This window comes from Archocentrus centrarchus, chromosome 14 (assembly GCF_007364275.1).
Source record: "Archocentrus centrarchus isolate MPI-CPG fArcCen1 chromosome 14, fArcCen1, whole genome shotgun sequence".
In the NCBI taxonomy this organism is placed as follows: Eukaryota; Metazoa; Chordata; class Actinopteri; order Cichliformes; family Cichlidae; genus Archocentrus; species Archocentrus centrarchus.
The window spans coordinates 4,669,407-4,683,522 of NC_044359.1; the positions used below are offsets into that span (position 1 = coordinate 4,669,407).

Here is a 14,116-nt window from a genome sequence, read left to right on the forward strand (position 1 = left end):
CCCCCCCACACACACACACACACACACCAACAAAGTTATATAATATAACCACAAACACAAACTAATTAAACACAACACACATAAAACAAATACAGAGATGCAAAATGACACAGTACAGTTTTTTTTTCAATTTTATTTGTGGTTTCTAAATTAGGTTAAACAATCAATATATGAAAGCCTGGTGGGCCTATTCAGTAATCAGTGCTTGTGATAATTATATTTATCAGTTTAATTTAATATTTTTTACCCTGTGACAGCTGTCTCCTAAATTGGGTTGGATGGATGGATAGCTAATTTTAAAATTTATTTTTAAAAAATTATTATAATGTACATTTTAATGTACATTTTCAGAAATTTTAATTTACTTCTAAGTCTAAGTCTTTTTTTTTTAAAACTAACTAAATTAAAAAAAAAAAATCTGTGGTTGCACAGTGCGGTTAGTCGCTTACAGCATCCGTTGATTGTGTCATGAAACTCGGTCACTTCCTCCTCCTGGAAACCGCCTCTCGGGGCTCTTTGGTTCCCACCCAAACAAACAAAGCTCAGCTGGAGGTTTGTTTCCAGACGTTACGGAGCTCCGCGTTCCTCGCAGCGACACTAACGCGGACCTGCGCTCACAGGATTGAACTCCTGTTAACCAGGAATCATGCCAGTCGGTCCCCGTGTGTTCCGGTAACACGTGCAGCTAACTGAAGGGTTTTTGTGATTTCACTCATTGCGCAACAGTAACAGCACTAACGTTGACCGAGCTAAGCGCCAGCACCCCCACTACAAACACCACCCGGCTCTGCGAGGCTGGTGCAGAGATGAAGAGCGAGCCGACGGCTACTGTTTCCACTTTAAAACGGCTTTGATAGACGGGTTTCAGCCCCGGTTTGGGCTCCTGCTCGGAGAAGATCTGATGCTGACGGAGATTTGTTGAGTCAAGCTAGCTACCAGGTGAGTTCTCGGTGTTTTCGTACGGAGGCTAGCACGGCTCTGAAGCTCCGAGGAGTAAAGATAATGCTGGGCTGTGTTTTGACTCAGTGAGCTAACTGGGCCATTTCTAGCTTCGTCTAAGTTAGTAAAACCTCACTTTTTATTTTTTATTTTTTAAATTAAGATGAAGTAGAATTTAGAGAGAGAGAGACTAAAAAATATAAATTTACGCAAACTCTAATCTTCGGAATAAAAACACGCCCAGTAAGACTTTTATTGTGTTTTAAATGCAGTATCTTTAAGTAATACAGTGGGTATACATAGTGGAAATAATTAATTCACTAATCCATTACTCTGATGACGAATACAGTAGTCTTTTTTTTTTTTAACGAAATATTTTTAAAAGACATAATTTGTGAAATGTTTTGTGCTGATCGGTTAAACTAGAACTTAAGGCCATGATTGTACCTTTTTTTTTTATTATCATAGTCCTGGTTTATGGAGGATTTTGAAGGACGGGCCTTGATGCTACAGTTTTGTTTCACTTTCATCTTTGAAAAACTGAGAAACAAATCTTAACAAAGTGATGGTGTGACTGTCTGTGAAATAACTGTAGGGTTACTGAAGTATGTGTTTCTCATTGTTTCCAGTGCATGATTTATATAGTTCAGTTTCCAACTCATGTATTTTGTCTTTTCCATCAGCTGCCCTGTAAATCATCTTCCCCTCCTCCCTCGCTTGCTGTGTCGTGGTCTCTCCTCTGGCTTCAGACGCCGCCGCCGCTATGAGTGCGATGCGTGTGGATGTCAAAGTGGTGATGCTGGGAAAGGAGAGCGTGGGGAAGACGAGTCTCGTGGAGAGATATGTTCACCATCGCTTCTTGGTTGGCCCGTACCAGAATGTGAGTGTCAGCTGCTCTGCTTCAATTTTCCATGCCGGCCCATGAAGGGCTTTAGTTTTAAGTTTAGCCCCAGGGAGGCTGTGATAACAGAGGCTCAAGTCTGTGATCATGTTAATGGATAAAAGCTCTGACAGAAAGCAGGGATGCAGCAGTGTTTTTCTGCAAGCTAGTACTATCTTTCATGTTAATAATAACATAATAATAAACTTTATTTATAAAGCACCTCACCTTTGAGTCTTATTTTAAAGCTGCATCATAAGTGGTTTTGTTAAAGCCCAACTGTATTTTATAATCTGTTTTATATTTTGAGCCACTTTAAAATGCTCAATGCAACATTTCTATGAAGGGCAGAAAGTTTGATCATGTGGTTAATCATCTTAAACAGCTGAGTCTTTTCCCCACTGTTGTGTTTATTCCAGCTGCGTGCCACACCTGTTTGATACAAGTCAAGTCTCTTTGATTTTTATAGCTCATTTAAAACAGTAGGAATGAACCCAAAGTGCTTTCTGGTTGAGGTAAACCTGTTAGCCTCCCAGGTCTCCAAAAACACAAACACTAACAACATGGTTAAAATCTACAAACGGAAACAACAACCGATTAAAAGATAAAGAAGAAAATGAGGCACTGCAGACCTGACTGTTACAAAAACCACTTTAAAGTGCATGTTTAAGCATTTTTCTAGAAAATCTGTAAATACTGTTTAATTTCCCTAAATATATATTCACTGAGGGTGCCAGCCTCAGTGAGTAAAAACACCTAAAAAAACAAAAACCTGTGCATCCTCGATTAAAACTCCTCCAGCAAGCCTCCTCTCTTCCTCTCCTCTGTTCTCCAGATGCATTTTGGGAATCGAGACATCCTTCAGTGTGACGTAATGAGATTGATTTTCATGTCAGATGTTGCCTGCACTTGAGAAATTGAGAAAAGCTTTAAAAAAGAAAAGAAATGTATATGTCATCTCACGGCTCTCAGTCTAACGTGGGTGAAAGCAGTTATGCCGTATATGTGTGGCGTCTAACACCACTGCTTTTCTCTTTCTAACAGACTATCGGTGCCGCTTTTGTTGCCAAACCAATCCAGGTGGGAGAGAAAGTGATTACCCTCGGAATATGGGTGAGTTAGAGGCTACCTGAAATGTGTGGTGATAGTCAGTTACTTCCCATTTAATCCTTTTCTAGCAGTTTAATGAGCTGATGAAAGGTTCACAAAAATTAAAATTTACTGGACGTTTTTCTTTTGGCCTGTAAAACAGAACCGGCTTTTTTTTTTTTTAAATCCCCTCTGTTTAAAGAGCAGAAAATAGCCATGAGTAAGAGCAAAGCCAATCAAACTTATTGGAATAAATGGAGCAGCCCATTAAAACAGAGTTTGCTAATGCCCATAAGCTGTCCTGCATCCAACCCAAAACTTCTCCAACACAATAAAAGCTTCTGTATCTTTTTCAAATTAAAAGCTCCAACATTTTTCATGTAGTTTTTGTGCAGCGTCAGCCAAACTGATCAGGAAATCACCAAATTAACAGTACAGTTATACCTTTAATAAAATAATACCACCTAACTGAAGGTTGATAGTTCTGAATTTTCCTTTCACCAACATGTACTCATTATTAATGTATTTAACTGTATTTTTAAATTAGTTGATTAAAAGGTGGCATTAATTAGTGCTGGTGAGAAGAACTCTGTGAAAAAAATCCAGATGCTCAACAAATTGTTTCACTGTATGAATGTAGAAGCTCTGCAGGAATGATAGTGTGTGTGTGGGAGGATGCAAATAATTAATGAAAGTGCTCTTATCATATCATATGGCTCCGTTTAGTTCATCTCTTCTCTTCTGTCTCCCACTCAGGATACAGCTGGATCCGAGCGTTATGAAGCCATGAGCAGAATCTACTACAGAGGAGCCCGAGCTGCCATCGTCTGCTATGGTAAATCTGCACTTTTACAATGAATGGGAAACAGCGCCTGGAGGCGTTTCTAAATGAACAGCTTCACCGCGTGCTGAACCTGTTGTTAAGCAACTCTGAGCATCAGTATCAGGGGTCAGCGTGCAAATTGGCACCGTGTCGCTGAGACTCACGACACGTGAGTTTATACAGTGGATCAGTGGATGGTGTTGGCTTGTTGGGGGAGACACTTTCAGTCACAGTCAGGTTACAGTTCATGTAAAATTCTCTTAATAGCCAAGTGGAACTAAAGCCACCCCACCAGCTTTAGTACCAGTTCTGCTCAGCGCTACCACAGCTCACTCAAGGCAGCGGTTTCCATTTCAGAAGTGAGACCTCCCGCCCTTCACTGCGCTCTAAAACAGCCAGTAGAAACGACTGAATCGACCTGGTGATGATGTTCGGCAGACTCAGACCTCTGCTGTTATGTCAGGTGTAGAGCTGCAACACTGAGTGGGGGAAAAAAAGGAATAATGTGAGGATTTTCTGCTTTCTATCATTTTAAACCAAATACCTTCAGGATTTGGACTTTTGGTTGAACAAAACAAGAATGATGAAGATGCTTTGACTGATAATGAAAACCAACCTAATAAAGTATCAATCCAGGTAAAGTTGGGAGTTGGAGTAACATTAATCTGTATTGTAATCTTCCACAGATGCAGATGTGGAAGTTATTGAGACAACTTTAAATCTTCTCCAGTCTAAATTAGTTTTTCCCAATTGGGAATAGTTTTACTGCAGGAATAACATCTGTAGCTGCCGGAGCTGAAAGGTTTGACCTCAGCTATTCTGAAAAAATCGGTCTTGTGATTTGGCAGAAAATACGTATATGAATGGATCCATTCAGAACTCTACAGACACTTTTAAACAAACCACAAACAGAACTCGTCGGTCTGGTTTCTCACATACAGCACCACAAATTAAAACAATAAAACGATATCAGCTGTCCATCAGGACCTTCCGAAGTATCAGGCTTCAGGTAGTTCAAATAAAGTTCCCAAATTTTATAAAATTGGTCTGACTTTGAATGTGAAATGCATGTAAGATGTTCTTATGGCACCGGATCAAACAGCACTCTGTGCCAGCCTTTAGCACCTGGTTCGTCTTCCTCGCAGCATAATCAAGAATACAGTACAGTCTCCTATTTCTAATTGGGATGCAGCTGGGAGACCTAAAGTAAGATCTGCATATTCAAATCTAACATGTTTTCCATTTCTGATGATGCTTCAGACCAGTATCTGTGCAGCTTATGACATGACCAAAGACAGTGAGTCAGGGTGCCAGTTTTTCTCTTGGATTTCAGGCATGTTGGTGAAAGACTGGGGCTGAAACTGTCTGCAGTTTGGAGAGAGATGCATTCTGTGTAAACTCTTGAACTGTGTTGCTCTGATTGAGCATATCTCCATACAACCACAGGTGGCACAGCCTGCAGAGGATGATCGAACAGTTATCTTTAGCTGTTTCTCGAGAGGAGATATTTCAGGGTTACCAATTAACTTGTGCTGTGCATGCATGATGTCTTATAAATAGTGAAAAAAAATCCTCTGTAGGGATACCACATTTCTCACTCATTTATTCGGACGACAGTAACGTATTATCAGTAAATAAGTCTTTCAGTGTATTAATGCCATTATTACAAAATTTCCAAAAGCCAGCATGAAGTAGTCCCGGCTGGAGTGTGAAGGCATTTATGTTGAGAAGCAAACTAGTTGGTGTGGTGCTGACCTCTAGCTAAAGAGCCACTGTCCAGCCCTGAACTGCCTTCAGATCAGTTTCTTTGCTCCACATTGAGGAACTTTGTAAAAATAGTCGGCGGCATTTCCCAGCGGATTAGTCACACTGCTGTGATGTTTAGTTTGACATCTTTCTTCCTTAACTTCCACCGCCTTTCATTAGATTGTGTTTCACCTCCAAGCTTAATGTTCTGGTTTGTTTGCTTGCAGGTTTATTCTGTCAGCATATTTCATGGCCTATATAATAATAGCTGGCAGGTTGGTTGCGGATTGGACTTGCCTGCCCTGTGTGGAGAATTGTGCTTGTATGTGTGTATCTAGAGGAAGATGCCAAATACTGAAGTCTGTGTACACAGAGTCACACAGAGACTGCTCCTGTCGACTAAACACGGTGTTTCTGTTTTGCTCTCAGATCTGACTGACAGCAGCAGCTTCCAGCGAGCTCGTTTCTGGGTCAAAGAGCTGCAAAACTGCGAGGAGGTAAGATGGTTTCTTAAAGGTCAGTCACAGTTAAAGACAGTTAAATGATGCCATCTTAATGCAGTTTTTAAACTGAACATAAACTGAGCAAAATGTGTTTATATAACGTTTATACAATAAAACTATATTATGATGCTATCGCTATGCTAGGCGATTGAACTGTTCAGCGTAATTACCAGTGACATAAGCTCTTATCTTCAGAAACTTTTCACTTTTCATCTACTGAGTCAGTCGTTCCAGTTTCCTCTGCGTCAGTAATCACAGTCATTTATGATAACGATGCACTGAATTAAAAAAATGTGGAGCTGTCTCATTTTGACCTGAATTTCAGTCCTTCACACAAACCCAGCAGTTACATGAAAAACCTTTTGTTTGAAGTTTACCAGTCTGAAGGTTAATGGCACTGAAGCACATGCAGTTCACAGCACAATCCTCAAATTATCTTTACCTCAATCTTCGGTGGCTTTAGCTGCCTGTTAGGTTTGCTGATATAATCACAGTGTCACTCTGTGCTGACATTTCGTTCAAGATCACCATTTTGACCCACATGATCACACATGATGTTGATAATGAAATCAGTGCAGCAAAGACACTGGAAACAAGCTTGCTCATTCCTAGTGCCGACCCCGAGTCCGGATAAATGTGAGGGGTTGCTTCAGGAAGAGGCTCAGGCATTTAAAATCTCTGTCAGGTCAAGCATGCAGATCCACCCACTGTGGCGACCAGGAAATAAGGCAGCAGCTGAAAGTGCGTTAGATTTAAAGTAGGCAATATCTAATCACATAAGAGCCAGTTTGATGGAGCTGATATTTGATGCTAGCAGGCTTCGGTCTACACCAGAAGTTATGAAGGTTCAGTCCTCAACCTTGTGGAAGATAACTGTGGTTGTTTGACGTGCAGCATATGAGCTGTTTTTGTTGTCTAGATAAATGTTGACGATCCGTGGCTGTACAGTTGAGGAGTGCATACATGGTCAGCTGTCAGTGAGCAGGATTCCTGTACTTTGTCTCATGTCTATCAGGGTCATTGTGTCTTATTCTGGTGTGTGTTGTGTATTGCAGCACTGTAAGATCTACCTGTGTGGCACCAAGAACGACCTGATCCAAGAAGACCGGAGTCTGCGCAAAATCGACTACCACGACGCTCAGGACTTTGCTGAGGGTGAGTGCAGTCGGCCTGTGGGAGTGTTGACATGCAGAAACGATTACATGATAAAATATTTTCTTTATAGTTGAGCAAGAAGTGAATTAACAGTTCTTCTTGGCAGCAGTATGGTTAACCGTATATACACTGCTCAATGCAAGGAAGACTTTTTAATCAGAGTACAGCATCAAGTCAGTTGAACTTGAATTAACAGTTAATCAGTTTCAGCTGCTAGAGGGGCAGCAACCCCCCAGAACAGGAATGGTTTCACAGGTGAAGGCCACTCATATTTTTTTTTTCCCTCCTCATCTTTTCTGATTATTTTTTCACTAGTTGTGCATTTGGTCAGTGTCACTGCTGGTATCATGAGGTGATACCTGAACCCTACAGAGGCTGCACAGGTAGTCCAACTCCTCCAGGATGGCACATCGAATACGTGCCAGAAGGTTTTGTTAGATGTTAGATTCAACTCATTGTCATTGTGAAATGATCCAGACCGTTAGGCAATGTGGTTTAAGTGTTTTGCCCAAGGACACAGTGCAGGGACAGGGGCTCGAACCTGCAACCTTCCGGCTGCAAGACGAGCGCCTACCCACTGCACCACTGCCACTGTGTCTCCCAGCACAGAGATTCACACTGGCAGTTACTCTAGGAGAGCTGGACAGGACTGTAGAAGGTCCTGAACCCATCAGCAGGACCTGTATCTGCTCCTCTGTGCAAGGAGGAACAGGATGAGCACGGCCAGAGCTACAAAATGACCTCCAGCAGCCACTGGTGTGAAAGTCTCTGACCAAACAATCAGACACAGACTTCATGAGGGTGGCCTGAGGGCCAGACTTCCTGTAGTGGGTGTTGTGCTCACTGCCCAGCACCGTGGGGCCTGATTGGCATTTGCCATAGAAAACCAGAACTGGCAGGTCCACCACTGGCTTCTGTTTTTTACAGACAAGAGCAGGTTCACCCTGAGCACATGTGACAGACGTGAAAGAGTCATGGAGGGACACACAGACCTCTACAGGCTAGGCAACTGCACCCTAGCTGCCATCAGGTATCAGGATGAAATCCTTGGATCGACTGTCAGACCTTACAGTGGGTCCTGGGTTCCTCATGTGGTGACAGTGTGCAGGCAGTGCCTGGAGGATAAAGGGATTGATATTTTTGACTGGCCCCCACACTCATCTGAGCTAAATCCAGCAGAACACCTCTGCTGGATATTATGTTATACCTCAGACTGTCCAGGAGCTCAGTGATGCCCTGGTCCAGATCTAGGAGGAGATCCTCCAGGACACCATCCATCATCTCATTAGGAGCCCCGACGTTGTCAGGCATGCATACAAACACGTGGGGGCCATACAAACTACTGAGTACCAATTTTAATGGCTGTAATTACATTTCAGCAAAACAAACTAGCCTGCTGCATTATTTTTTTCACTGATTTTTCAGGGTGTCTTTGAATTCAGCCTCTGTAGGTTGATAAGTTTCATTTCCATCAACCGATGCAGCATCCTTTCATTCCTCACACATCACCCCGTCCATATCAGCGTAGATATCCACCAGGATTTTTTTCCCCCCATTGAGACCTGATGTGTGTTCAGGGTTCCTTTAAATGTTCTTTTTTTTGTCTTGTGCGTTTGCATGTGAGGCAGCTTTAAGAGACCAGTCAGACGTGTCGACAGAATTAATAATTTAACCTTAGAAACGGGATTTTCCGCGTGCACAGTCATGTTTGAAACTGGGGGAAAGATTTGAGTACCGAGGATGTTGTTAAGAAATCTCTAACCTCTGCCTGCTTCTTGTGTGATCAGCCTTAGTTGCAACACAAACACGTTTTCTCTCCACTTGCACAAGTTTTTGCCTCAGCCTGACTGATGTCTAAACTGACTGTTCTGGTTAATATTCACAGAGATCGGTGCGCAGCACTTTGAGACCTCCAGTAAAACAGGAAGTAACGTAGGTGAGTTCATTAACACGGGCCGTTGGCTCTGATCGCGGCCTCGTTCATTCATGGTTCGTTTAGTGAGGAAGTGAGCTGTAGCATTAAAAAAATGTGGGTATGTTTTCTTTAAGCACGTAGACGTGCAGGACGTTTAAAGGACGGTCAGAACACAACATGGCAGATAAAAGAAAAAGGCCTCTTTAAACATCAGTTCAGATAGGATGATGATCGCTGTAATTGGAAGATTCATTCCTTAAAGAATCTGAAATAAGTGCATCAGCATGCAGAGTTTGGAGCCTTTTTTACTTGTTTGACTCATGTGTGAACCAGTCTGTGTCATTAGATCCTCCTAGAAAAGGGTTCAGATCTACAGCGGACTGTTTTGAATTGATCACTCAGCTGTAATCAGTCCCAGAGAAAATAAAAATACTTTAATAAATCAATAAGTGAGGGGACTCACAGATCTGTCCATGAAACATTAGAAGCAAAACAAAGAATTTCTAAATGAAGAAAGAAAATGATTATAAGTCTTTAATGTGTCCCTAAAATCTGTCCCTCATTCAGCCTGACAGTGAACAAATAAACACCTTTCTTACACTCTTCAATGGTTTCCCAGCTCTGGATGCAGTCTGCAGTCTGTATGATGAAAAGTCATTACTTTAACAGCTGGATAAGAGCCAGGTGTCCGATATAGAAGCTGCTGTAGATGCCCACTCAGCTTTGGTTTAAATCTGTACTCAGCAGTGTTGTATATGCAAATGAAAGTGCAGTTTGTTTGGTTTTTTTTTTTTGATTGCAAACATTTCAATAGTACAAAAATTGTTGCTCCTTGGCAGCTTTTCTGTGCATGAAAGTGTGAGACAAGAGTCAAACTGAGACACGCAAGATACTGATGTCTTCACAAAAACAGGAAGCAGAAGGAAGAATGCAAGAGGGTGATTGCTGAAGACCTCAGCAGTGCATCATGAAGTTTTCTAATTAGTCAGAGCCGAGACATATTTAGTTTGCTTTCTGACAACAGAAAATATTTAATCTAAGAAGCTAAAACAGAGAAAGTTTTCTGGCTTTCCTAAAGAAAAAGCAGATTGATTTATTTCCACTGATAATTAATTGTTGCACTTTGACCAGTATTACAGTGCCATGGCATTGCTGAAACTGACATTTACTCGTGAAACTTGATGACTAAAGTCTAACGAGAATAAGAGCGGTGTCTCCTCTCAGAGGATGCTGGTTTGGAGCATCTCTTATCAGCCCGCTTACTCTGATACCAGCTTGTTGCGTGCTGTAAACCAGGTTTTAGGAATGTGACTGGGCCTGTTTTTGTTAGGTCACAACAAATATGAAGTAATGGAAACTGACAGGCCTCATTCTTCCTCTGCTTTCCAGATGAGTTGTTCCAGAAAGTTGCTGAGGATTACAACAGTGCTGCTTTCCAGTATATGACAGGTGAGCGTTTCATTCACATACACCTCCTTCTTGTTTGTATGGCTTCTCTTTGTATGCTTAACCTTCATCAGAAGCCATATATTCCAATATGTTGAGGCTTCTTTTGCACAAAATGAAAGAAAACCCTTTTAGAATATCTGTTATAGATAAAGGAAACAGTGTATATATGATAAACATTAATAGAACTATTAAAAAGGTGTTCCTGTGTAAAATGTGAGCTCAGTGTTGAGGTCCTCCCCATGTCAGAGCACTAAAAAAAAAAAAAAAACCATGCTTGAAAGAAACTGGTTTATATTTTTGTTCCAAAGGTCTGTTGTTTGGTAAATGTATAATTTTAAGTACTCATTGATCTGGGCCTCAGATAGGGATGGTGGAAGACAGAAGTGATCAGTTGATTATTGTGTAAAGTTGGTTTGCTTTTTTTTTTTGCTGTTCTTCCTCAGTTCAAACTTATTAAAAGCATTTTGTTTTTAACTTAACCTTTGTTTATGTGAATACAATAACAATGTGGCATTCCAGTTGATTGAACCTGTTTATTATTGTATGATTTAAAAAAAAAAAAAGACAAAAATTTAGGTTTTATTGATTTTGATCACATTTTGGCCTTTTTAAGAGCTGTTTATCAAAAGTATGAAAGTGGAAATTAATGCTGACATAAGTGAGATGGAGTGGCCGCTTATACACATTTAGAAAATATCACCGGGCCCAGATGCAATCCCTGAGGAACACCATATTAAAATGGTAAATGTTAAATGTTAACAATGTCTGACCTATAATAGATCAGACACAGAGAAATATATCTATTATCTTTCTTGCAGAAGCTTGGATAAAAAGACCAGTATTAGTCTTTTTGCATCAAATTTAAAGCTAGAGCTGTTAATTGGTTAGCTTTGCAATGTGGCTGTCTCATGAAACTCATCTCACACTAATCTAAAGTCCACTTCCTGTCTCTTAGCAGAGGAAACGGGTGTCGACTTGGGCCAGAAGAAGGACTCTTATTTCTACTCCTGTTGTCACAACAACTGATGCTGAGCAGCAGGAAGGGAAGTGGTTGCCTTCCCACAGCTGGAGTCACACCTGGACATGCTGGATAGCTGTAACTCATCCTTGAATGTGGTATCAAATCACAGGAAGAAAAATCAAACAAAACTCTTTAGACTTTGTGGGATAATTTTTTTTTTTTTTTTCCTTTTGTGCCATAATTAACTGAGGACTGCAAGACTTTATGGAAGAGGGTCCTCTACTTCTGGGTGGTGAGGGATTTGAACACCTCCACTCTTACTTCTCACCCAGTTATGCTCGTGTTTTATCTCCATATCAATTTGTCACTTTCCAGCAGCCAACAGGGCGCTAAACCTCCCTAAGGCTGCAGTGTTAATCAATCAGAAGCTGCGCTGCGGTTGGACGACGGCCCGCGGTGGTGAAGAAGAGGGATCCTCACTGAAGATGGACTGGAACAGGAAACTTGATTGGTGCTGTGTGTTTTACCGAGTGCAGTGTTTTAGGAGGGCGCATGGTTTGTTTTCAGATGCAGATTTTTGTTTACCTCCAACTGTATTTAACATTGTTCTGGAAACCCGTCTGTGAGGCCTCCTCGTGTTTAATCGAGGCCTCGCAGAAGGAGAAGCCAGCTAGGATGAAGTGTGTCCAAAACCCCCAAACACTTGTGTTCCTGCTCTTACTTAAAGGAGGGATCTAGACTCCAGCACCTCCTCTGGGCTTTAGAAAAGCTAACAGATCAGTCCTTTCAGGGCAATAAAGTCAAAAGCCTGAGTAGGAATTCAGATGTGGTGGCTTACGGGGTTGTACAGAGGGCTTTTCATCCAGGACAGTAGGGTTTGAATCCTGTGTGAAGTCCAAACTAAACCCTTGCTTCAGGATGAGTGTCCCGGCAGGATTTTGGTTAGTCTTTTCGTGTTTTCTGTCCACTGCGTGAAGCACTTGAAAAGCCGGTACAACACATGGCATTTATCTTTATAGAGGCCGTAACAGTACAGCCACGCCACAGCCACGAGAGCCGCATACGCTGCTGCTGTTCCGCCTTTCTTTGAATTTGTCCTAGTGGCCACTTAAGGTAGTGCACCCACTGCAACATAAAACAACTTGTGGCCCCAAAAGCGTCATTCCCAAAGACAAAACAATAATCATCTTTGTGTTGAGTCTGACTTTTTTTATTTGTAATCTCTGTAAATCTTTCCCAGAGCCTGTAAACCCCGGTGTGAAGCCTGGTTGCTGTGTGGTAACGCAGCAGCTGAGAACACTAAATGCTACCAAGATTTTGTTTTGCACCATAAGCTGCGATTCTGTCAAATGTCAGAAAAATAAGCTGGTTTTAAGGAGGTGATTAACAACATGCCCACATATCTGTACTTAAATTGCATGGCCTGAGCTGCCTAAAAGAACATTTTTAGGGAAAGTTACTTTTCTACATGTAATCTAATGTTTTCTAATTCTAAATGCTTCACAGAAAGAAATATGACTGTCAGAGTTTCCTTCAGTCATTTCTAGCAGGATAATATTGAATATTGACACAGTTTCAGGAAGGAGGACTTCTGCAGGACGACGATCAAAGAGACAAAGACAGGAAAAAGCCGTGCGGGCTAATGTTGTAATGTCCCACAAACTGTCATCTTTCTGTGTTCTTGGAGCAGCGTTTACAGCTATATTTAAGACTTGAGTCACTAATTTATTGCCTTTTAAGTTCTACTGCGTGATGGACATGTAGGTTGCTGCTTTGATGTGTTGGTGTTCAATATTGATGCAGAATATTTTTATTGAAGGCTGTTGAAAAACAACCGATGTCCAGATCTGTTCTGAAAAATAAAAAGCTCGTTCCAAGAATGTTTCAGAGCGCCGATAGACTCTAAGTTTTCCTTTTGAAGTAATTTACAATATTTTGATTGTCAGTCTTTGCCAAATATTACAAAAACACTGCATATGCACAGTTATGGAGTTTCAGTGTATTCCATATCAGTGTAAATCTCAGTGAATTTAAGGAATACTAAAAACTTTTTTGATTCATGTTTGTATTTGTCATTTTTTTTGCCCATACAGTTTAACATATGGACCTGTTCCCTTATTATTTCATGACAAATGAAGAAGACATTGTCAGAAGTAGATTTGGTCCAAAGACATGTCGTGCAGGTGAGGAAGACCATCATTAGGTCGAAGAACCGGAGAGCGAGGAGAAACTTTGGGAGTGAAACATCTGAAATGTTCTTAGAAAACATGAATGCACCGGTCTACTCAGCAGCACCTAAACAGGTGAAAGACCACAGAAGACAAAGTGCACACTGACAGTTATTTCCAAGGTTAAGAAAAGCAGTTTCACAACATCCAACCAAGTCAAGAACACTCTTGAGGAAGCAGGAACTGTTGAAGTCTCCAATCAAGGGACGCCTTCATGAGTAAATACAGAGGGTTTCCAACAAGCTGCAAACCACTGGGTACACTCAAGGTCAAATTAGACTTAGCCAGAAAACATTTAGAAGAGCCTGCAGTTATGGAAATATTCAGTCTGCAACCAGTGATGAAACTAAGTTGAACTTGTACCAGAATGATGAGAAACAGTTTGAGATCTGAAGCATAGTGCATCATCTGTCAAACATGGTGGAGGC

General features: G+C 41.2%; 1 protein-coding gene across 2 annotated transcripts; it reads left to right on the forward strand.

Moving 5' to 3' along the window:
- Window positions 1-463: 463 nt before the first annotated feature.
- On the forward strand, window positions 464-13,495 carry rab24 (RAB24, member RAS oncogene family). Of its 2 annotated transcripts, none has more exons than XM_030745657.1 (9): window positions 464-939; window positions 1,623-1,819; window positions 2,864-2,932; window positions 3,665-3,743; window positions 5,907-5,974; window positions 7,036-7,135; window positions 9,021-9,071; window positions 10,440-10,499; window positions 11,455-13,495. In XM_030745657.1, exons 2-9 carry the CDS (start codon window positions 1,703-1,705, stop codon window positions 11,523-11,525), a joined length of 615 nt encoding a protein of 204 aa, XP_030601517.1. In that variant the 5' UTR covers window positions 464-939; window positions 1,623-1,702; the 3' UTR covers window positions 11,526-13,495. The 2 variants fall into 2 exon arrangements, with proteins under 2 accessions (XP_030601517.1, XP_030601518.1); XM_030745658.1 differs by having other exon boundaries at window positions 11,458-13,495.
- Window positions 13,496-14,116: the final 621 nt, after the last annotated feature.

What these genes read in the sequence shown, in the direction of transcription:
- rab24 (XM_030745657.1), top strand. Translation starts at nt 1,703, where the DNA reads ATGAGTGCGATGCGTGTGGATGTCAAAGTGGTGATGCTGGGAAAGGAG. An exon ending in AGCTGCCATCGTCTGCTATG is followed by an intron (nt 3,744 to 5,906) that starts GTAAATCTGCAC and finishes TTTTGCTCTCAG; the next exon opens with ATCTGACTGACAGCAGCAGC. An exon ending in CGCTCAGGACTTTGCTGAGG is followed by an intron (nt 7,136 to 9,020) that starts GTGAGTGCAGTC and finishes TAATATTCACAG; the next exon opens with AGATCGGTGCGCAGCACTTT.